The 22,160-nt window shown below is 66.8% G+C and overlaps 1 protein-coding gene across 3 annotated transcripts in view; it reads left to right on the forward strand.

Moving 5' to 3' along the window:
- Nucleotides 1–22,160, forward strand: part of GSE1 (Gse1 coiled-coil protein) — a 383,079-nt gene that overhangs the window by 346,288 nt on the left and 14,631 nt on the right. For 2 of the 3 annotated variants that reach the window (XM_042967990.1, XM_042967988.1), the window contains exons 3-5: nt 6,096–6,314; nt 17,509–17,708; nt 21,902–22,077. In XM_042967990.1, the coding sequence (XP_042823924.1) occupies nt 6,096–6,314; nt 17,509–17,708; nt 21,902–22,077 (595 nt within the window). The remainder of the gene's footprint in view (nt 1–6,095; nt 6,315–17,508; nt 17,709–21,901; nt 22,078–22,160) is intronic. The other variant, XM_042967989.1, reaches the window with a different exon arrangement.

A 22,160-nucleotide genomic window follows, 5' to 3' on the forward strand; every position in this document is an offset into this window, starting at 1 on the left:
GCGAGTGAGCTCAGAACACGCCGAAGGCAAATAAAATAATGAATTTATTATGAAGCCGCACAGGCTCCCAGGATCACGTGGCACCCCACACCGCAGCCGCCCACCGGTCGCGGTCTCCGTCTCCAGGGCAGGGTGACCCTGGCCTCGTTAGGGCTGCGGGAGCCTCACCCCTTTGGGGGTGTGGGGATCACCAAGCACGTGGCTCGGGCCCCCTCCCCCCCTCCCCCCAGCCCGGGGACGCTCTGTATTTGTTCACAAACATTTCTTCCGGTGGTAATGAAAAATTACCAGGAGGGGCGATTAGAGCATCCAAGTCCAGATTGGGCGCGAGGGGCAGGAGAGCCGGGGCCCCGCTGGGCCCGGCCCCGCGGGGTGTAATTACCCCAGGGGGGGCCGTCAGGGGGAAGGGGCGGACTGGTGCTTGAACCCGGAGCCAGCAGAAAATTCATCTCAGCTATTAGCTTGTAATTACAGAGCAGGGAGGGAGCGGGCCGAGGTCTGGTGCCGCGGATGAGCCAATGAAAGGAAGCAGTAATTACGGGGTCTGCGGGAGGCCGTTGTGCTGATTAATACGCCCTCCACCGTCGCGCAGAGGAGGGGGCTGGGCGGGGGCCGTATTTAATGGAGTGTCGGGGGGCCTCCCCCCATTGAAGTCCTGCCTCTGGGAGCTTTGGGTCCATTCCGTAGGACGGGAACAAGGTGGGTTTCTGGAGAACAGAGACCGTCAGCCGCACTGCACTTGGATTTTCCTTCCTTGCCTTTTTTTTTTTTTTTTTTTGAAGCTTTGTGCTGCTTCTGGCCATATTAGAAACGTAGGCAGGAGAGGAAAAGTGTTGATCAAAGACACCACGTTGGGGAGGAGGAGGAGCGGGAACCGAGAGGGCCTCGCCTGCCCGGTGGCAGCTCTGAGACGGGGCGCCCTTAGCCTCCGCACACCGGCCCTGTCCGTGGAGTGGGGGCCGGGGCACTTTGTGGGTGCAGACAGCCCGGTGGGGTTTGCTCCCGTCCTGCCCTCGACCTCCGGCATCGCGGTGGGCTCTCGGCTGTGCTGGGACCCGGGGGGGGGCAGAAAGCTGGGGCTCGGGGGGGTGGGGGGGGCGTGGAGCGGTCACATCTCACCTCTGGTGGGATCTCTCCTCCTGGGGGCTGGAGCCCTGTCCAGAGGAGGGCAGCAGGGGGGCCGCATGACCCAGTCTCTCGTGAGCCGCCCCCGCCTTGGCCGGCCCCCCGGCCCTCATCCATCATCGGCCTCCCCACAGTGGAGCTTACTCCCAGCTGTTAGGATAATGAATTTACATGAGCTGATAATGTAGACAAGAATTCAGGCAGCGGCCAGGAGCACAGAAGCTAATAAGTACCCCTCTAACGAGGGCACGGGGAGCAGGTGCCCCACGTTCCTCCAGGCCCTCCTGAGGTGCAGGGGCCACCCCAAAGCCCACTGTCCCCTCGGCCCACCCCTGGGGACGCCCCGGCCTCAGCCAGAGAACACCTGTGTGGGAGGCTGGGCTCGGCTTCCCTGGGCAGGGCCTCCCTGGGCAGGGCCTGGGGGGCAGAGCAGGGGGGTGTGGGCCCCGAGGTGACCCCAGCCCGTGACAGAGGGGCAGGGTGGGCAGGGGCTCCCCCGAGGCCGCGTCGAGCCGCTGTAGATCCGGGGCGACCCTTTGCCAGGTGTCAGGGGTCCGTGAGGTTGGCCTGTGCCGGGTGCAAGGGTGCTGCCACCCCAGCCGCTGGTGGTCCCCGGTCCCTGCCCTCCCGGCAGCCTGCGGGTGCGCCCGCACACGCTGGGGAGCAGGGCTAAGTTTAGCTCCTTAATGAAGTGTCTGGGTTGGGATTCTATTTTAAGTGACCTGACATCAGCAGGAGCTTTCTTGGCTTACAGCGCCCCTGGAGCCCACGGCCGACACCAGAGCAGAGATGCTGGCTTTGGGGGGACCCCCTCCCCCCAGGAACCCAGGGGGGCTCCTGCCTGAGCCCAGGGAGCAGGTGCCAGGCTTTGAGGAGGGGAGGGCAGGCTCAGCTGGGAGGGGAGGTCACTTGTCGCTGGCAGGAATGTGACCTTGCTGTTCAGGGGGCAGCTGCCCCAGGGAGGGGGGAGGGGCCAGCAGGCAGGGGCCTCCTAGCTCCCTCAGCCCCTGCACCTCGCCAGAGGAGGCCCCGGTCAGGGGGACGCCCCGGGCTTCTGAGGGTGTGCCAATTTCACGTCGGTGACTATCTCTTTGGCGACCCCCCACCCCCACCCCCGCGTTTTCAAAAGCCTGGTTCCTTGCAGAGAAATTACGATGTAGGCACAAGGACAGAAGTGAGACCTTCGCTCCCCTCGCTGCAACTGAAGACACCCCCCCAGCACCTTAGGGGGCGTGTGATGTCTTGGGGTCTGGCCTGGGATTTGTCCGGTGGCCGCTGACTGCCTGTCCCAGCACCTCTGTGCCACCGTGCCCGGCACTGTCAGCTGGCGGTCACAGCAGGTCCACTCGGGTCACCAGCTGGCCAGCCTGTCACATGGCCACCGAGCAGTGACCTCACATCTGCTCCTGGGCCTTGGGGACCTGTCACTGGGATGTGGAATAACCACGTTGCCTACCCTCACTTCCCCACCCCTCGTCCCTATCTTGACATCAGTGTGCGGTGTGGGCTGCAGGGCAGAATGGGTTTGGATCTGGGCCCTGACCACTTTAGCATAAACAGGACACAGGTGCCGTGTTCCCGGGATCTCAGTCCCGCCGTTAACCATCTGTCGGCCTGTGGATCCAAGCGTGTCTTGCCCCGTCTGTAGAATGGGCACAGTGACGCCTTTCTGATAGGATTGGGGACTAAAGAGGCTGGCTCTCTAAGGAGTAAGGGAGCAGGGAGGCGGTGGTCGATGGTCTCTGATGGCATCGGGGGGGGGGGGGGCGGGGGGCCCGCTTTGGAGACTGTGGGTAAAGTCACAGGGTATTTGCAGATAGCTGAACGTCTGCAAGTTCTGCCCGAACTGGGCTCCAAGAAGGAAAGGGGATGGGGAGAGAACTGGAGAGGGCAGTCTTGGTCAGTGGAGCGTGTGGTGCCACAGTGTTGGTTTTTCAAAGCTGCGTGACACACTCTTCCCAGACTTAACAAACATTGGTGGTGGGGGGGGGGGGGCGGGAAGGTCCGCGGGTGACTCAGCTGGGTGGGTGGAGCTCAGAGTCTCAGAGGAGGCTGGAATCCAGCTGGCGGCTGGGGCTGCGGTCTCATCCGAAGGCTCCACCAGGCTGGGGGAGGAGCCGCGGCTTTTGTCCGGAAGCATCCTTTTCCCTGAAACACGGGAGTCTCTGCAGCCTGCTTGAGTGCCCTCAACTGATTCAAGAGGGCGGGTGGGTGGCACAAGGCCACGGCGCCTCTGGTGGCCTGTTCTTGAAAGGGACAGACTGTGTCTTCCACCAAACTCCGTTCATTTGAATTAAGTCTGTAAGTCTGGCCCGCATTTGGGAGAAGGGAATTAGTCTCCGCCTCTTGAAGGGATTAGGTGGACGTATTTTTAAGCTACTTTGGCGAAAAGTATTTTAGCCGTGTGTATGTGCGTGCATGTGCCTGCCTGTTTATCCCTCCAGAACGGGTGTCGCAGTCAGGCCTTGGACTGGGCAGCTGCTGTGCGGGCCCAGGAGACCGGGTTCGAATCCTGGGCGTGCTGCTTGACTGTGTGGCCTTGAACCATCTGTATGACCGGGACCAGGCTGTGAACGGCTCCCAGGATGCTCTGAGGTCTGTGGGGCGGGTGCGGTGTGGGCGGTAGGTGGTGGGTCTGCTGGCCTCTCCCAGGCCCGTTGGGAGGCGTCCCAGGAGGTGACTCAGCCAGGTATAAGCGATGTCCCCTGCGGTCCCTCCTCGCACACATCGTCTCCCCGGCAGCCCTTTGTAGGGACAGCTTTCCGTGCGTGCTTCGCCAGGACTGGTGCGCTTTATCCCGGGCCTCATCCCCCACACAGGCTCCGTTTTACCGCGTAGCACCTCCGACTGGTGGATACGCTCCCCAGAGCTCCCATCAGCCCGCCGGGTGTGGGTGCTGCACGGGGCCCGGAGGAGGACTTAGGTACCGCCCGCATCAGCGTCCACCCACTCAGGAACGCGGAAGTGGCTCTCTGCCCAAGGCATGCATACTAGGGTGTGCAGTCCCCAGCCCGGGGAGGGGACAGTGACAGGGGCTTCTGGTCCACAAAGCCAGAAGCTTGTGTCCTGCTTTGCGGAGATCGACGTGTGTGGCCTTGGCCAGCCCCCTTGCTCATCTGGACCCGTGGTTCTGCCCTCTCTGCAGGCTGATGGACTGTATGTTAAATGGCCCCTGGCGTGCCAGGCACACTCTGAAACCCCTTCATGTAAATTAATTCCTTGAGGCCTCTCAAGATGAACCCCACGAGGTAGACTCTGTCTTTTCTCCGTTTTGTAGACAAGGAGACAGGCCCAGAGAGGCAGTGACTTGGTATCTGGCAGCCAAGTGAATGCAAGACTTGACCTTCGGGCCCCCACTTCCTTACTCCGGGACCATGGCCACGCCTCCCCCGCCACGCTGCCTACTGGAGGAGGGGCTGGCCGGCTGCTGGGTTCACTGAGAACGACCCGTGTCCGACGCCCACATGTTTCTGGCGATCAGGCTATGGGGGGGAAGGGACGGCACACCCCCGCTGGAGGGTCGGGTTTCTCTGCTGGGGTCCGCCCACCCGCCGCCGTTCCAGAAAGAGGAGGACGCGTGGGTCAGCCTGGGGTCCGCGCTGCCACGGCCGCTCAGTGGAACTGTTGCCTCAGAACACCGCTGACCAGCCACCCACGTGACCTGCCCCCAGCCTGGCCGTGGGGGTCCTTGGTTCCCACGCGCAAGCCTTCACCCGAGAGCACGGTGTTCCCCCAAGCTCACACCTGCCTCAGTATTGTCTTTTCTGCGCCAGCCCGCTCGCTCGCAGGAGAGCGGTGGCTCCCGAGGACCCTCCCCGGATGACCCTGGGCGTTCCTGGAGCCTGCCCCTCCCAGGTGTCCGTCTGGGGGGTTGGAAGTCAATTTGCTTCCTTCTGCTCACGACCTGTGGCCCCTGCCAGCTGGGAGGCCACGGGCCTTGATTTACACCCCTGGAGTGCACCTACGGTGAGGTGGGGGGGCGGGAGCGGGGCCCGGCTGGGCAGGTGCCCTGAGAGGGCAGGGAACGTTAATGGAAAACTTATTTATAGTGCTGCTTGCTCGCCGCCTGATACGGAGCTGGGCCTTTATTGATCGGCCGCTCGGGAGGCAGTTCAGCCTCCTCGTTGACACGTAGACGGGACTTGAAAGGCTGGCGGCCCGTGGGAAGGTGGCCGTGTCCTCCCCCGTGGCGTCGGGTATCACCCTGGCGGGCACTGGCTCCTCAGCTCCTTGGACGGTGAGGCCTGAGCCCGGTCCCCAGCGGGAAGCGGGGTTTCCCAGCCATGGTGGTTTAGAGCCACAGTTTTCAGCCTCCAGGCAGGGTCCGCGGGGCGGCCGGGTCCCCTCCCCCACGTGTCCCGCGACTGCCGATGGGGCTGTTCCGCGAGGCACCTGTGCGGGTGGACACCCACCGGGATCCCGCCTGGGGTCAGATCCCGGGTCTGCGCTGCCTGCCCGCGTGTTCTCTAACACGGGGGCGGGAGCAGAGCCAGGCTCGCCAGCGTCGTTGGGGTGGGGGGCAGGGTGCGCGTGTGGCTGGCAGAAACCTTAGGAGTAGCCGTGGCGCTGGCTTCCTTACCGTCAGCGCGGCCCTCTCCCTTCCCGCTGGGTCCTTTCCGTCGCGAGGATGCGGCCGTGTCTTGCTGTCCCTCGCGCCCATCTTGGGTGACGCCGGCGGATGTTCCGGGCTGTGGGATCTTGCTGTCACTGGGGTCCCGGGGACACTTGTGGCTCTGATGACGGATCTGGGGTTCGGGGGTGCCGTGAGCCCTGCTCTCTCTGCCGCGCCGGCTCTGGCCCGCTTTGCCTGTCCCGCCGCGGCCGCCCGGGTCTGCTCCTGCCCCCCCCTCCCTGCATGCTGCTTGCTGGCCCCGGACCCCCTGGACCCCGCGCACCCCTCCCCCCGCCCCCGCTCTGGTGCTGGGCCCTCCTACTCTCTGGGTGACCTGGTTCTTCTTTTCCTGTTTCAGGCATGAGCCATGAGCCCAAGTCCCCTTCACTAGGGATGCTTTCCACCGCGACCAGGACCACCGCCACCGTCAACCCCCTCACCCCCTCGCCGCTCAATGGCGCCCTGGTGCCCAGCAGCAGTCCCACCACCGGCAGTGCGCTGTCGGCCCAGGTCGCGCCGTCCTCCAGCTTTGCCGCCGCGCTGCGCAAGCTCGCCAAACAGGCGGAGGAGCCCAGAGGTAAGAGGCGCAGCCCCTTCTCCCGCCAGGCCCCGGGGGAGCGGGTGCGGCGGCCGGGGCGGGAGAGCCGCGTCCTTGGGGGTCTGGAGGCAGGGCGCTCGCGCCCTCGCGGCTGCTCAGGTGTCTCTCCTGCTGCTTCGTTCCGCCGGCGGGGGCGGGGGGGGGGGGCAGCACTGTCCCGGACCCCCCCCCCCCACGTGGCCGTCTGGGCTGCGCTTCTGCTTCCCGTTCCCCCCGCCGCCGCCGCCGCCTCGGTCCGGCCTGGGCTCCAGGAGGCGCCGCGGGGGTGGCCCGCGGTGGGGAGGGTGGGTGTGCCGGGCCCCCTCCCTGGGAGCCCGCGGTTCCCAGGCGACGCGGCGGCTTCGGGCTCTGCTGCCCACACCAGGCCCGGCAGGGAGCGCATCTCTGGAAACCCGCTGGGTCTCGGGGTCGGGGTGGGAGGGGGGTGGGGTCTCTGGGACGGCTCCCTCCACCCGGACCGTTACCGCTTAACGCGCCGAGGCAAGGGTTGTGGATGGGCGGGTGCTCCCCGGAGGTTTGGAGCCCCGGCTCCTGGTGTCGCTTGGGTGGTGACAGGCTGTGTGGCTTTGGGGAAACGCTGACCCTCTCTGAGCTTTGATCTTCATACCGTGAGGCTCTCTGTGCCGCTGGCTTCGGGCGCTTCTGGGGATGGTCATCCAGTTGTCCGTGTTAGTCCTGGTCAGGGGCTGCTGGCTGGACGAGTCGGGTCGGAGGCAGTCTGTAGCGGGGGCCGCGGGGACTCCTGAGCAGGCCTCTCCCACACCCTGTGGACTTGCCGCTCGGAGGTGGGGCTGACCTCTGGGCAGACAAAAGCAGGGACCCGAGTGTCTCTGGTGGGTGCCTTGCCCAAAAGATCCAGGGCTCGGTGTCCAGGGCCCTCGGCGGAGGAACGCGGGTATGGGAAGGAAGCGTGTCTGTTTTCACAGGCTCTCGGGCCTGCGGCTCGGCGGACGGGACGTCTGCCCCGACCGGGACGGGCCGGGGGTCTCCTGGGTTCGGGATCTCGCCTCCTTCCGGTCGTTGGGCGGAGGAGGAAGCGTGAGGGGATGAGCTTAGGACTGACAGGGTGGGCGCTGGCCCGGGAAGAGCAGCCGCTGGGGCCTGGTTTCGCGTCCGCCCGCTGTGGGCCGCTCCGTCCACCTGGGCCCAGCGTGGCCGCTGGCGTCGGCACGTCCCTGCTGTTCCTGCCACGCAGCTGGAGAACAGATGTCTGCCGACGGCAGCCGGCTCCCTGCACGGTGGCCAGGGAGGCGCGCGCACAGCGGGGACCGGGCGGGTTGAGGCTTGCTGGTCCCCTCAACGGTGAAGCCCTCGTGGCAGAATTTGCCCGCCACCCCCCTGGCCTGGCCGTCTCCGTCCTCCGCGTTCACAAGGGTCACGGGAGCACGCATGCTGGTTCCACTGGGGCTGGCTCGCCCCCGGGCGTCCCTCCCGGCCCACGGGGCTCGTCCTGGGGTGACACCTCCCGTCTGCAGAGGTCGTGGCCACGGAGCGGCACATTTCCTCCTCGTGGAGGCTGCAGGGGAGAGGTCTGCAGACGGGGGCTCACGGGAGGGCCATGGGCACAAGGCAGGAGCCTGCCTCGATGGCCCTTGTCCCCTTTCCGCTGCCCCAGACTGGCCCCGGCGTCTGGCTGGAGCACGGGCCAGCGGGCAGTCAAGCCGTAAGAGCCTCCCGGGGCCCGCTGGCCGGGTGCAAAGTGTGCTGCTGGAGAGGCCGGGCCCGGGGACAGGGCGCCGCTCCCCACCGCACGTTCGCCGCCCTGGGAAGAGTGACTGCGGCGAAGGGCCGGGTGAGGGACGACGGGCAGCGGCCACGCTGGCCACGGTGCACGCTGTCGTGGGAGCTCGGCCTCTGCCGCCGGCTGGCCGGAGCCACCCGCGTCGCTCAGATGTGAGGGCTCGGGTTTGGGAGGCTCAGCATCCGTGGACCGTGGAGCGGTGTTTGAACCCCGGGATGCCCCGCGCATGGGTCCCACCGCGTGGGCGCCGGGCCCTCATCACGCTGTATCCTGAGCACGGCAGGCTTCCTGGCGGCCGTGAGCAAAGCCCTGGCAGGGAGCTCGGTTTTCGGTTCTTTACCTGATCCCCCCAGTCAGGCCACGGTTTGACAAACGAGGAGGTGCTGTCACTCGTGAGCATCCCTGGGCCACGCCCCGGGTCTCACTGAGTCACCCCAGCCGTGACGTCTCCATCGGCAGAAGCGGCTCACAGCCCAGAGTTGCCCGTCGTGCAGATGGCAAAGCTGAGGCTCGGGGAGGTCAAGTCAGGAGCCCCGGGCACCCAGCTGGCGAGCACGCGCCCTGTGCCCCATGCTGCTGCGGCTGCTGCGTAGGCCTGTCGAGGTGGGCTTGGAGAGCCGGAGTGAGGGCTGCAAGCCCGGGGGGACGCTCCCTCGCTCCTAGGCCCACCTCATAGGTGCAGGGGGCACTCGGCAGTCTGTGCCTGAGGCGGGGGCCGCGAGTCATGTGGACTGTCGGCTTCCAGGAGCCTGGGTGCAGTGGGGGCGCAAGGGGAGAGCCAGCTGGCCCTACCTTTCCCTCTGGAACCAGAGAGCCGCTGGGGGCTTGGCGGTCGGGGAAGGGTCAGGACGTTTCTTAGATTTCCAAGCTGTAACTCGTTCGGTGGCGTGAGAGTCCCCTCCCCTGGTTTTTAGTGCATTCGGAGTCGTGCAGCCTTGGGTGCTAATCCCAGGCCACACTGCTGCCCCTAAAGCAGCACTTAACCCGGCAGCGGGCCCTGTCCCCTCCCCTGGCCGGGGTGGGGGGCGCACAGCGCCAGCGACCGGCTTCCCGCGCTCTGCCTGATGTGCCAGGGCCGTCCCCGCGAGGCGTGCCAGGACCTCGTTCCTTTTCACGGCTGAACGACCTTGCGGCTGGCCGGCACCATCCACCTGTCACTGGGCGTGCGAGGCCGTCCCCCCCTTCATCGAGGCGGCGGCGTGTGTTAGTGTGGGCCGTGCACTGGCCGGTCGCCCGCTGTGTTCTCGGCCTGCTCTGGCCTCTGTTCTCCGTCCGCGTGGCTGTGGGCAGGGCTCGGCTGGGCTGGTCCCTCGTCCAGAGCAGCAGAGGGGGATTTGGAAGCTGCGGACTGGGGTCCGTGGACATCACGGCCTCCAGCCCCTCTCCCCGGGGCTCCTGTCTCTGCAGGTATCCCCCGCCGTGCCCAGGAACGTGTGGTTCCAGCGCCCCCACCCCAGCCGCCAGGCCCACGGTGCCAGCCACACGCAGCCTGGCGCGTCTCCCGCTCCCCTTTGGCCCTCTGTCCCGCCCCCCCCTCCCTCGCCGTGAAGCGTCCCCTTATTTCGAGCCTTGGCCCAAGCTCGCCCCTTCGTTTCTTGGGCTAATGTCTTTTCTCACGTCGTGTCCCGAGGGTGCAGTTCAAACGTTCAATTCAGAGGAAGTGTTCCGAGTGCTGTGTGGCTGGCTGTACCCTGAGAGGGGACAGAAGAGAGAAATCAGCCCCTCAGAGGGGTGTTTCATCTGTCCCAGGGCTCACGATGCCGCCTTTCCTGCAGCCAGGCCGCCCCAGGGGGGCAGCATAGGACAGAGATGCCCGCCGCTCCTGAAGGGGCTGTGGGCACGGCCCAGGGCCTGGACCCGCCTGACCCTCTGGCTCATGTCCTTGCTGGGTGACCTGGGCACCTCACTTTACCTCTCTGAGCCTGTGTTTTCTCAGGTGTCATCCTCCTAGATTTTGATTCAGGGAGAACATACCAGCGGCCGGCATAGCAACTGTGTGCCAAGTGGGGACCACCATGGCCATCATCCCCTACCCCTGACCACCCCCACCGCCACCACTCCTCCCCTGCCATCGCCTCCTCTGGCCCCGCCCCCGGTCGCTGAATTGGACCGGACTCTGGGAGTGACCCCGCCCCTCCCCTCTGAGGGTCAGTTGCCACGGCACCTGCTCATCTGCCGCCACGGCACCTGCTCATCTGCCCCCGCGTCACATGCTTTGTCGGGGCGCTCAGGGTGGCTGCTGTCTCTCCCGGTCCCTCGTCTTTACTCTTTGGGACAAAGGGGCGCCCAGCACAGGGAGTGACCGAGCCCACACTGGCTACTCTTTGGGTCTGACCCCGGTTGGTCGCAGCTGTGCCCCTGGGACCCTCTCTCCGAGACCGGCCAGAGCGCGGCCCCACTGAGCTGAGGCGTCACGTGGGTCCTTCTCCTGATCCTCTGGTGGCAAAAAGGACGTCTTCCCGGGTCACTCGACCCACTGTGTCGTCTGGAAGCTACTAGGCCTGCCTTGGCCTGGCCGCCTCCTCCCTGCCTGTCCCCCCACCAGGGCCTCTTCTGGACAGAGACGGTCCCCCCTCCTCCATGGGCATCTGAAGCCCAAGTTTGAGCCTTGAATGAGCCCCAACCTAGGAATCCCAAGACCCCACCGACCTGGGGCGGGTCAGGACCTCTAACCCCCAGAGTGTCCCAACCTTCTTTCGGGCCTGCCTCACAGGGCTTCTCAGGCTCCCCAGTGGCCCTGTGCGCCCAGAGATGCTTGTTGAGTGACTGTGTGAGGGCGTGAGTCCGTGCCCGTCAGTCAGGAAACTCCCCCTGGAGTCTGACACCTGCTCGCCTGCCCTAGGAGCCGCCTTGCTTCCGGGTGGGGGTGGGGGTGCTCCCAGAGGCCCTGACCCTTCCCCTCTGCCCCCTGCAGAGGGCGAGCCCGGGAGCCCCAGTCCCTGCTGTCCCTGAGCACGAGGAAGCAGAGGCCGCGGCTCTGACAAGCTGAGTGGCAATCTGCTCGTGTCCACGCTGCAGCAGGCGGGCTCCACGACGCATCCTCCGCCGCTTGGCGAAGCGCAAGTCACCTGGGGCTGTGTGCCCCCCCCCCCCCCCCCCCGCCCCGGGAACGCATCGGGCCGGGCCTCACTCGGACTCGCTGCTTGTCCCTGCGTGTCCGGCCCACCCTTCCCACCTTCCGGCTGCCCCACACCCACGCCCCTGTCGAGGCCAGGTTTCTGTGGGCAGCCCGTGCTGTGGCCCCAGGACCCGGCTGTGCCGGGCGGGGTCTCCTCGGGTGGCTTCGGGGGCCCCGGTGAGGCAGAGGGAGCGGGATGGGCTCGGTGGCCGCCCTGGGCTCCGTCGGGTGACCGAGCTGGCGTCTGCCGGGAGCACAGGTGGCGGGCAACAGACTTGAGTTTCTAACTCTTCAGGTCCAGGGCCCCAAACACGGGTGCCGCTGTCCAGAAGCTTCCTTCCACCCCATTCCTTGGCTGTCTGCCGCGTCTCGTTTCTGGCTCTGCAGGCGGGTCTGGTTACTGGCAGGCCTTGGGCTGCTGGAACCCACCGAGGTCCTGTCCCCGAGCCCCAGGGCCCTCGTTGAGCGTCAGGGCCCTCGTTGAGGCCGGAGGCGGGACTCTGCCCGCCCGCCAGTGGCCCCCTAGAGTGAGGGCGGGGCTTCCTCTGACACCTGAAATCCTGTTTCAAAGAAAACAGCAGAACAGATCTGCAGAGAAGATCCCGCCGAACACGCTGGCCACGTGTGTGTCAGCCGTGCGTTGGCAAGGCTCCCCGGGGTGGCGTTTCCCCGCGGGATCTGCCTCCCCGTCTGTCTCCGGGCACAGGTGTCAGCTCGCCGTGCAGGGAGACTTCTGTCTGCAGGGCCCTGGGGATTCTGGAGGCAGGTGGGCAAGGGAGGTCGGGGCTGGAGGAGGGTGAGGCCAGGGAGGGGGGTGGCCAGTGGTGCAGCGGGCCTCCCCCGGCTGTGGTGCTACAACACTGACCTCCCTGGTCACCGGCCACCTCTCCGGAGCCCCCTGCCCTCCGTGTGCCCTACCCCGACAGCGTTGTCGGCAAACAGAGGAGCCCGCCGCCCTCGCCTGCCCACTGGCAAATAATGAGCCCCCGGAAACGCGTTTCATGAGAAAGACCCACACCCGGCCTTTGCTGCTCTGGGTTTCCCTGACCATCCCCTGATGGTAGATAGGGCCCAGGAACGTGCCGGTGGCCGTGTGGCGGGACAGCGTCCTGCACTGTGGAGGTGCGGGTGGGGAGAGCCCCGGGCCCGGAAGCAGGGATACGGCTGCCCCGTGACTCTCTCGGGGCACCTCTCCCCAAACCCACCGGTCGTGGGAGCCGTTGACCCCGGCTGGGCAGGGGCAGCTCTGCGGGCCGTCCCTGCCTCCGGGTGCTCCCCGTGGTGTTTGGCCCCTGGAACCTACACACTTCGATTGCAAAGGGCACGGGGGCCACCGTTCTGTTCTGTCGGGCACGTTCTGGGGAGACGGACTCTGGGACCGTCCGGGTTCCGTCCACCTGACACCCCGCCGGCTGGGAGGCTTCCCACGGCCCCTCGGCCTTGCGAGCAAGGGGGGCGTACTGATGGCCAGTCTCCTTTCTGGATCCAAATGGTGCGCGCCCGCCAGGCCCGGGTCCCCGAGTCCCGGTTGGAAACAGTGGTGGCCGAGTACGGGGAGGGCAGAGGGCAGCCCCAGAGCTCCGGTCACATGCCCTGCGGTTTGCCTGGGGACCACCCGGGGTTGACCTGGGACAGAACAGACTCCGGGAGCGAGAGGAGGGCCCTGGCGAGCCGGGGACACGCAGGGTCCTCGATGCCTGTGCCCCCCACCCCCCGGTTGTCGTGGCCGCGGGTCCCGGGTCAGCGCCTGTACTGGTTGAACCTGGGCGCAACCCCGCCGAGCTCGGGTGGCCCGACTACCGGGACGGAGGACGTCCCAGCGGCCCTCTTTTTCGGGAGGCCAGCCTCTCGTCTCGCCCCTGTCGCCGGGAGCCCGCCTTGCCCTCCGTGCCCTGCAGTCGGGGCGGGCGGTGGTCCTGGACGTCCAGCGGGTGGTGGGCGCGTTCGTGGCGGGCTCAGCGCGCGTCTGGGAGAGCCGGCGGCCGTCGTGACGCCGTGGTTTCGTTGCCAGGCCCCCCCCCCCACCCTCCCCTCCTGAGTCTGGGGTCTCAGCTGTTAATTACACGTGCCCCGCGGCCTCGGCGCTCATCCTCCAAGTCGGGCGGCCGAGGTGACGGCGAGCGCCGCCTCCCGTCACCCCCCAGCCGCACGCGCCCGTGGACCGGCTCCCGCCGCGCGCCTCCAGTTAATTAGGGCGGTCACGGCCTCCCGCCGCAGCGCGAAGCGGGGTCGGGGCGGCCGCTCGCTAATTGTGGGTGCGTGGTCAGGGATCGATCGCCTGTTCCGCCCGGCGAGGGACGCCCGCCGCCCTCCCCCCTCCCCCCTCCCCCAGGGGATTAGGCTGCTAATTGTCGGTGGCCTCCCGGTCCAAGTGCACCTGCGCCCCCGAGCTCCCCCGCCCCTCCCCCCTTGGTGATTAGGAATGAGGTTAATCCAGGGAGGCGAGCTAATGGCGGGGCCCCTCCAGAGGGGGGGCTCGGAGGCCAGGAGGGTGGTCTGAGGGAGGAGGGCCCCTGCGACCTGCGGCCCAGAGCCTGGCGCTTGCAGGGCGGGGTGCGAGGCCCCCCCCACCAGAGCCCCATCTGCCTTTGACCCCAGCTTTTCCTCCAGGCTCTTGGCGGCCCCTGCCGTGACCGCAGGTCCTCCTGGCGTGTGTGTGTGTGTGTGTGTGTGTGTGTGTGTGTGTGTGTGTGTGTGTGTGTGTGTTTTCCTTCCTGTTTTGGGTCCAGAGCACAAACGTCCACCCTCTCTGCCCCCACGAGCTGGGCGGGAGATGAGCTGCGAGAGCAGGAGACACAGCAGCCTCACAGAGCCCAGAGGTGGGCACACGCAGATGAAAGGGGTTTCCGCATAGGGTAAAGCAGGAGACAGCCGGAGGAAGGAACGGAGCCCTGACTCACGGCTGCAGTGTGGACAAACTGGAAAAAACCGCCGGCTGAGTGAAAGGCCAACGCGGAAGGTTCCACACCATGTGATTCTGTTTGTGGGAACCGCCCCGAGTAGGGACGTCCTTGGAGACCAGACGGATTGGGGGCCGGGGTCTAAAGGGTACAGGGTTCCTGTTTGGGGTGATGGCTGCACAGCTATGAATACACCGAGGACTGAGGAATTGTGCCCTTGAGATGGGGATGGGGGACGGTTTCTGTGCTGCGGGAGTTAGGTCAGTAAAACCATTACGACGCCAGGGGCGCCTGGGGGGCTCAGTCGGTCGGAGCATCTGACTCGTGATTTCCGCTCGGGTCCTGATCTCCCAGTCTGTGAGATCGAGTCCTGCATTGGGTGCAGATCCTGCTCGGGATTCTGTCTCTCTCTTTCTCTCCCTCCCTCCCTTCCTCCCTTTCTCTCTCTCTCTCTCTCCCCCCCCGCCCCCCTCCCTCCCTCTCTGCCTGCCCCCTGCTCCTGCATACTCTTCTGTCTCTAGATAAATAAATGAACTTTAAAAAATAAACGAAAGTTAAATATCTAAATAACCTACGGAAAAGTGCACAGACTGAGTATCCAGCAGGACAGGTATCGGGAGTGACCCCACAGGTCAGGAAAAAGCCCCTGCTGTCGCGTGGCTGAGGGTTGTGGCTGCTTCCTGTCCTCCCCCCCCCCCCCCCCCCGCCCCGGGCACTCGACCTGATAGCGACTCTGTGTCCTCGTGGCCACGTGCAGGCGGGCGTCGGAGGAGGTCCCCGTGGAGGGCTGGGGGGCGGGTGCTTTGCTGGGTGCGTACCCCTGAAGAGGGGGGAGTGCCAGGCCAGGGAGAGAGCTGGCGGCCTGAGAGAGATGTGCCCAGTTTCCCACAGTTGCACGAACCTGGGTGAGGGTCCACGAGAGCCATTCCGGAACCTCAGGGGGGTCACTTTCCAGCCGGGAGCTCCGCTCACAGGGCTGGCCGGATTAGCCTGTGACACACCCCACCTGCCCCCTCAGCGGTCCTGAAACCGGCTTCGTAGCAGGGGGTGGGGGGGTCACCAACTTGACCAGACAGTAGCTTGTCCTAAAACCCCAGAAGCTGTCCCCACTGGGAAGGGAGGGTGGCCAGCGTGTGATACTGGCTCTCCCCCGGTGGTCATGACATCCGACCCAGCTAGCTGGGCCTGGCCTGGCCGACTGGGCGTTGCAGCATTCTTGGGGTGTGGGCTGTGGTTGCTGCTTCATCTGGGGGGGGGGACTTGGGGTCGCAGTTCAGGGCCAGCGCCCCTCGGGCAGCTCCTTCCTGCCCACGTGGCCAGGCCCTGACAGGTGGGATCTGGGAGCGCGGGGCTCCCGGCCTCGGTGTTGTTACCAATATTGCTAGCAGAACGAGCTGCCGGGCCGCTCTGGGGCTTGGCCTGTGGGGTTGGGGCCGGGTGTCTCCCCGTGGGGCTGCTTTGTACAGTTGCCCATGCTGTGCACAAGCCTAGGGAGTCAACGTTGAGGAGTCCTGGATGGAAGCACCTTGCTTAGGGCAAGGCTCTGTCTTGATGTCGCTGGGGCCTTGATGTCCGGCCGCTCTGCTTCCTGGTTATGCTGCTGAGGCCACGCGGGGCCACGTTCCCGGGGCCTCTGGGGCAGAGAGGAGAGATGGCCCCACGGTGCCGCCCTGGCAGCCGCGCGGCTGTCTGCGCCCGCGAGCCGGAGGCTGCCCTGCCTCCCCCTCAACACAAAGGTTCCATTTGGTAACGCGAGCGTGGCCGCTTGAGACGGTGTGGAGACGAGGGTCCCTCGGCCCCGGGAACGAGGCACGTTTGGAGCGAAATCCAGGAGGACGCCTGCGAACAGACGGGATTCTCCTTCCGCAAGGGGTTGTCTCTGCTGACTCTGCTCCCTCTCTCCCCCGATCCGCGTGGGGCGCTTGCGGACAGAATGGGCCATCTGAGCCCTTCAGAAGGGTCGGCGTTTGCCCTTTGAGTCCGCGAGCAAGACGGGGCGTCCCCGGGCCGCGCGTGATTGTCCGCGTCCCGGCTGGTGGAGCACGTGGCCGCCTGGGCCCCCGCATCCCACCCCCGTGGCCACAGGCGAGCGTGTGCCCCTTGCCCGCCCGGCGCGAGGGCGTCCCAGGCAGCCCCAGCTGCGGTTTGTGCTTTCAGATGCTGTGGGGTCTGCCCCGGGTCCGTGTCGGCCGTCTGTGATGGGGGTGGGGACCACCGGCGTCGTGTGGGCACGTGACGGGGGTCTCCCTCCTCCTCGGGGTGCAGGGTGTGTGTGTTTGTGCGACAGACTCTGTTGAGCCTGGGTGGGGATCTCGGGGACCCCCCCCCCGACACTGCTGGAGGCCCCAGGGCCGGGACGTGCCTGAGTCACAGGGAGGTCAAGGCTGGTGCCTGCTGGAGGCGGGGACCCGGGAGCAGGACGCACTTGAACACAGTTACTGCCCAGCTCATACGCTCCCCGTCCTGGCCGCCCCTCCCGGGGGAGCAGCCGGCCAGCTTGGCCTTGCACCCGAGCTTTCTCCCTGGGGACCCCGGAATGCTTTCCCCCCGGGCCCTGCCCACCCCACCCCCCATGCCCTCTAGAAACCCCGGGTCCCCCGCTTCCTGACTCTGCCCACCCCATCCCACCTCCGGGGGGACCTCCGCTGGGTGTGATGTCGGGGTACAGCATTCCTTCTGGGGGACAGAAGCGATCTGGAGTCAGGTAGCAGCGATGATTGCACAACCCAGTGAATGTGCTAGAAGCCACCAGCCTCTGCGCTTTAAATGGCGAATTAGGTCTCCGTTTTTAAAATTTGAGAATAGGCTGCAGTTGATATTTGAGAAACGAAAAAGTAAGCGTCCCTCGGCCGCCTCTCTGTGTCCCTGCCTCGTGCCCGGCCCATCCAGCCCTGTGACCGGTGCTTTGCTGGCCGCTCGGGCATCCTGCGTGCCCTGCCTTTTCCTGCAGCCCCTCTACCTGCAAGCAGAGGGCTCGGGGCCTGTTATGAGCTGGGGGGGGGGGGGGGGGAGGGGGGCGTTCTGGCTCTGGCCTCGTGGAGGGGGGGGTCCGGTCCGGCTGCTGTGTTGACCGGGTCCCACCCAGCCAGGGGCAGCCCCCCGACGGCGCACATCCTGCCTGTGTGATGTGGGACGTGGGCTCGTGGCCCCGAGCTGCGATGGGACACGTCTCTCGTGTCGGGGCCCGTGTCTCCGTCAGCGTCCGAGGGGGCGGCCCTTCCTGCCCACCCTGGCCTCGGGCTGGGGCTTGGGTGAGGGGCGCTGGGCCGCGAAGCCAGAGAGGGAGCGCGGCGCGGCCCGAGGCGGCCGGGGAAGCAGGTTCCCTGCCTGTCCGCGGGCTGCGTGGGGCTGGGGACGGCCGGAGCCCTCCGTGGCCGTGGCCCCCGCTCAGCCTCCCGCGTCCTTCTCCCGCAGGGTCTTCGCTGAGCAGCGAGTCGTCCCCCGTGTCCTCACCGGCCACCAACCACAGCTCTCCCGCCAGCACGCCCAAGCGCGTGCCCATGGGCCCCGTCATCGTCCCCCCTGGGGGCCACAGTGTGCCCAGCACACCCCCCGTGGTGACCATCGCCCCGACCAAGACCGTCAATGGCGTCTGGAGGAGTGAGAACCGACAGGTGAGCCGGGGGGCGGCCGGGGGGGGGGCCCGCCTCGGGATCGCGGCCGCGCGCCCTGCCTCGCTCTCGTGAGCCCGACCCCCGTGCGGGGCAGGACGACGGGACACCCGCCCGGAGGGCCGGGTGTTGGAAGAGGGTCCCCGGGCACCGAGCACCCCTCCAGGGGCTCCCACGACAGGTTTATTCTTCGTGTCCCCCGAGGCTGGGGGTCTGAGACCCCGGCACGGGCTTCCTCCCGAGGCCTCTCTCTCTGGCCTGTAGACGCCGTCTTCTCATGCGGGGCCCGGTCTGCTTTCTCTGGCGACACGGGTCCTGGGGGATCGGGGCCCGCCCGAATGACCTCACCTTTAGTTACCTGCTCCGAGGCCCCGTCTCCAGCACGCTCCCAGGGTTGGCACTCCGCCGTGAGAAGTTGAGGGGGACACGGCTCAGTCCGGAGCCCCGCGTGAGCCCCGCGTGAGGTGCTTCACAGGGGGCAAAGGTGACACACGGTAGCTGTTCTGAATACCTGCCGCTCGAACACGGGACAGAAGTGGGGAAAGGGCGCTGGGTGTTCTCGTGCGTCCCGCTTTCCCGTTTCTGTCCTGGCCTCTGAAGGCCCCGCACTTGGGGTTCCCCTGGGTGTGGCTGTTGCCACGGTGTCCTGCCAGTGCGGGAGGCCTGGGAGGGTTCCTTTGTTCCTGCCTCGGCTGACCCCCCCCACCTGCACCCGGGTACCCCTAACCGAGGGGGGGGGGGGGCGGAGCAGGGGTGAGAGGATACTTCTGGGCTTTTCTGCTGAGTCCCCAGAGGGGTGGTAGTCCTGAGAAATACTAATGAGTTAAGCGACCGACTTGGGCTCTGGTCATGATCTCACGGTTCGTGGGTTCGAGCCCCGCATCGGGCTCTTTGCTGACAGCTCGGAGCCTGGAGCCCGCTTCGGATTCTGTGTCTTCCTCTCTCTCTGCCCCTCCCCTGCTCGTACTCTGTCTGTCTCTCTCTCCCTCTCTCAAAAATAAACATAAAAAAAAAATACCAGCTAAACCACAAGAAAAGTGGAAGAGGGGAGTCACTTGGGCACCAGCCTCCCCCCACCCCTACGCCCTGGTCATCCAGTAGATAGTAGATCTGCTTTTCCTCTGCCCTGGGGGTGGGAGGTAGCCAGCCTCTCTCCACAGACGGGGTGGGGGTGACCCTCGGGCAGGGGTGAGGACCCTCCTGGGTGTGGCCCTGGCTTGGCCCCGTGTCCGAGGTGGCCATTGCTTAGCCCTCTGTGCAGTTTGAGAGCGGGAGAGACCAGGTGGGGCCTGGCGGGCAGATTCCAGCCAGAGGGGTTTGGAGACCCCTGAGCTGCCCCTGGGCCCGGTTCGAGGGAGGGTCGGGTCTTCCCCGGGACCTTCTGCCTCCGGAGGGGGGACTCTTTGCCTCTCGCTGTCAGCCGCCTGGCGATCCACCTTGACCTCAGGGCCCCAGCCACCCGACTCGGACCCTGACTCGTCGCCACTCCTTGCCTCTCCCGGACTCCCTCGGCCCCGGGTCGTTTCCGGATCCTGCCCTGTCCCTGGCTCAGCACTGGCTGGTGACAGCCGCCATGGGACGCCTGCTGTCTTCCCCTCCTCCAGCACCTGTGCCCTGGCACCCCGCGGAGGGTCCTGACTGCCTCAGAAACGTTTAGTAGCCCCAGAGAAAGGGCCGTGATGGATCTGCTCTGGCCATTTACCACCACGGCGCTTAATGAAACACTAATGCCACCAGGGAGGGCGGCGGGAAGGGAACTGCATTAGCAGATGATGTATGGCTCATCAGCTTCTCACAAAGGCTCAGTGGAGAATGTAATCCTTCTGGGGAGGGGAGGCGGGGAGGAGAGCCGCTTCCCCAAGTGGTGGCACAGGAGTGGGGGGGGGGGGGTCCCGCAAGGTGGGGAGGCGTGGGGGCGGGGCCCTGGGCCTGTCACCGGGGTCGCCAGGGCCCTGTTTCCCAGGTAGTGGGAGCTGCGGAGGACAGCTGAAATGAAAAATGGTCTCTTTTCGGGCTAACAGAGCATGTCGGGCCTGTCTGCCTGGAGCCCTCTCTCTAATCACCAGAGAAGGATTTTCCTCCCTCCCGCCCACCCCCTTGCGGCCCTTTCACCTCCGCGGCTGTGCCTGCGGCCGCAGCCCTGAAACAAAAGCCGCCCCCAGATGCTCCCTGCCGCTCGTCTGTCTGCCAGGGCGGCGGTGGGAGCCCGGCGCGCTCCTGGGGTGCCCCGCGGTGGCCTGGCCCCGGTTGGGGGCTGCTCCCTGGACCCCGGGGCAGCCCCTGCGCGCCCCCAGAGGGCCGCCCCCGTTCCCAGGTGCCTTTCGCAAGCGTGGCTGGGCTCCAGCCAGACGGAAGGCGCGTGGGTCCGGCCCGTCGCACCCCCTGCTCGCCCGCCGGCCCTCCCCCAGGCTCTCCAGCGCCTTGTTTGTCCTCTGCCGCCGGGAAGGTGCCATCTGGCCCGGCCGCCTGCAAGCAGGGCTTTGTCCCGCTGAGGGGGAGAAGGGGCGGCCGGGGCCGGTGCGCTCGGGGCCCCTCCTGCGTGGCAGGGGCCGCCCCGGGGGCACTTGCCTCTGCCGTTGATTCCGCGAGCGGTGGCTGACGCACGTGGAGGCGGGCGACGGCCTGGTTTGGGGAGAGCCGCCTGGAGCTTCTCCCCAGATGTTGTTCTAGGGTCCAGGACCCCCTCCGAGGATTCTGTGGTCCTGGGTGGATGGCCCAGCCCCCCCCCCCCACCCCCCCCCCCCGGCTGCCACCTCTGTCCTGCTCTGGCCCGGGGGGGCGGGGGTTGTTCTGGCCAGCCTGAGGGCAGCGTCCAGGGTGCCTGGAGTCCCCTTCAGTGCTGGGCACCCCCTGTTCAGTCCGTCCCAGACCACGGGCACAGGGCCCCCTCCGGCCCACAGTGGCCCCCGTGAGGCCAGAGCGTGGCAGCAGGTGGGTGGAGGGGCTCGTGCAGGCCTGCCCCGCACCAGGTGGTGGGCGTGTGGGCGGACCCGGCAAGCCCTGACCTGGCAAAGGCCCCTGAGACGCTGGTGTGGGCGGGCGACCGGCTGCCGCTTCACCCTCCTCGCCTCCGTTTCCGCCCGTCCGTCCCTGTCACGCTAGGAGCTGGCGCTGCGATTGGGACGCTTGACAGATGGGGAAACCGAGGCACGGGGCCGTTATGGGTCTCATCCGGGGTCTCCAGAACCGGACAGGAGCCGTCTTCAATAAGGCTGTGGTGGGAGCCCACCCTGCTGTCCACATAGGTGTGGGCCCTTGTATAGAAGTCTCTGGAAAATCGGGGGCTGGGAGTTCTGGGCTGCTCGCTCGGACCTCGGATGTGGGTGTGGGTGCGTGTGTCCCCCCCGCCTCGACACCTGCCATGTGAAACCCCCCCCCCCCCCTTCGGGGAAGGGCGAGTCGGAATTCGCGAACCTGCAAGGACCCCGCCGTGAGCGGAGGGGCCGTGCCAGCGTGTGGGAAGGAACAGATGTTGCCGCTCATTAAAAATTCCAATCAGCGGCCTGTCTCCTTCAATTAATTATCACTGATGTGTCTTCTGGAAGACCGGGGAGGGCGCGGCGGCCTGGCACCGGCCTGCCGGGTAGACGTGCCTGACGGCCGGGGCCTCCTTGCCTGGCCCCCGCCGTCCGCTCCTGCCCCACCTCGCGTGCGGGCCTGAGGTGGCTGCTGGGGTCAGAGGGCACGGCCGCGGAGATGAACTTGGGGCTCCGCTGCTCACACCCCCCAACCGAGCCGGAGGGCCTCGGGCGTGGGGGAGGGTCTGGGGAGCGGGAGCATCTTCTCGGCACGGGGCTCGGCCTCCAGATGCCCGGCGGTCCACTCCTGGACGCGTCCCTCAGCCTGCCAGCTCCTGGAGACCGTCAAAGGGCCGTGGCTCCCTGTCGTTTTAGGGGTGCCTGGCGTTCCGTGGCACGGCGGGAACACCGTGGTTTGCGGGTTGACCGGCCTGCGCTCGACCCCCCTGAGCCCCGCCTGCTTTCTCCCGGCCCTGGTTTTCGGTCTGCTGATGGGCACGGCCAGACCTGATGCCCAGGGGAGAGCCCGGCATCACAGCCCGTGCCCTCTCTTCTCACCGTGCCGCCTCCTCCGTGCAGCGCGCGTTTGGGTAGAGACCCTCCAGGAAGGCGCACCTCAGAGCGGGCGCCGAAACCTGGCCCCGCGCCCCTGCCTGACTCCTGCTCTCTGTCCTCCAGCAGGACGCCGGCTCTCGGGGCGGCGGCGGCGGTCGGGAGCGCCTCATCGTGGAGCCCCCGCTGCCCCAGGAGAAGGCGGGGGGCCCCGCCATCCCCTCCCACCTGCTCAGCACCCCCTACCCTTTCGGCATCTCCCCCAGCTCCGTGGTGCAAGACTCGCGCTTCCCACCGCTCAAGTAAGTGCGGATCGGGGGCTGGGGGTGCAGGGGGCGCAGGGGGCACGTGCGCCTGGGGTCTGGATCCCGGGGGCCCCGGGGCG

This window comes from Panthera tigris, chromosome E2 (assembly GCF_018350195.1).
Source record: "Panthera tigris isolate Pti1 chromosome E2, P.tigris_Pti1_mat1.1, whole genome shotgun sequence".
Lineage (NCBI taxonomy): Eukaryota > Metazoa > Chordata > Mammalia > Carnivora > Felidae > Panthera > Panthera tigris.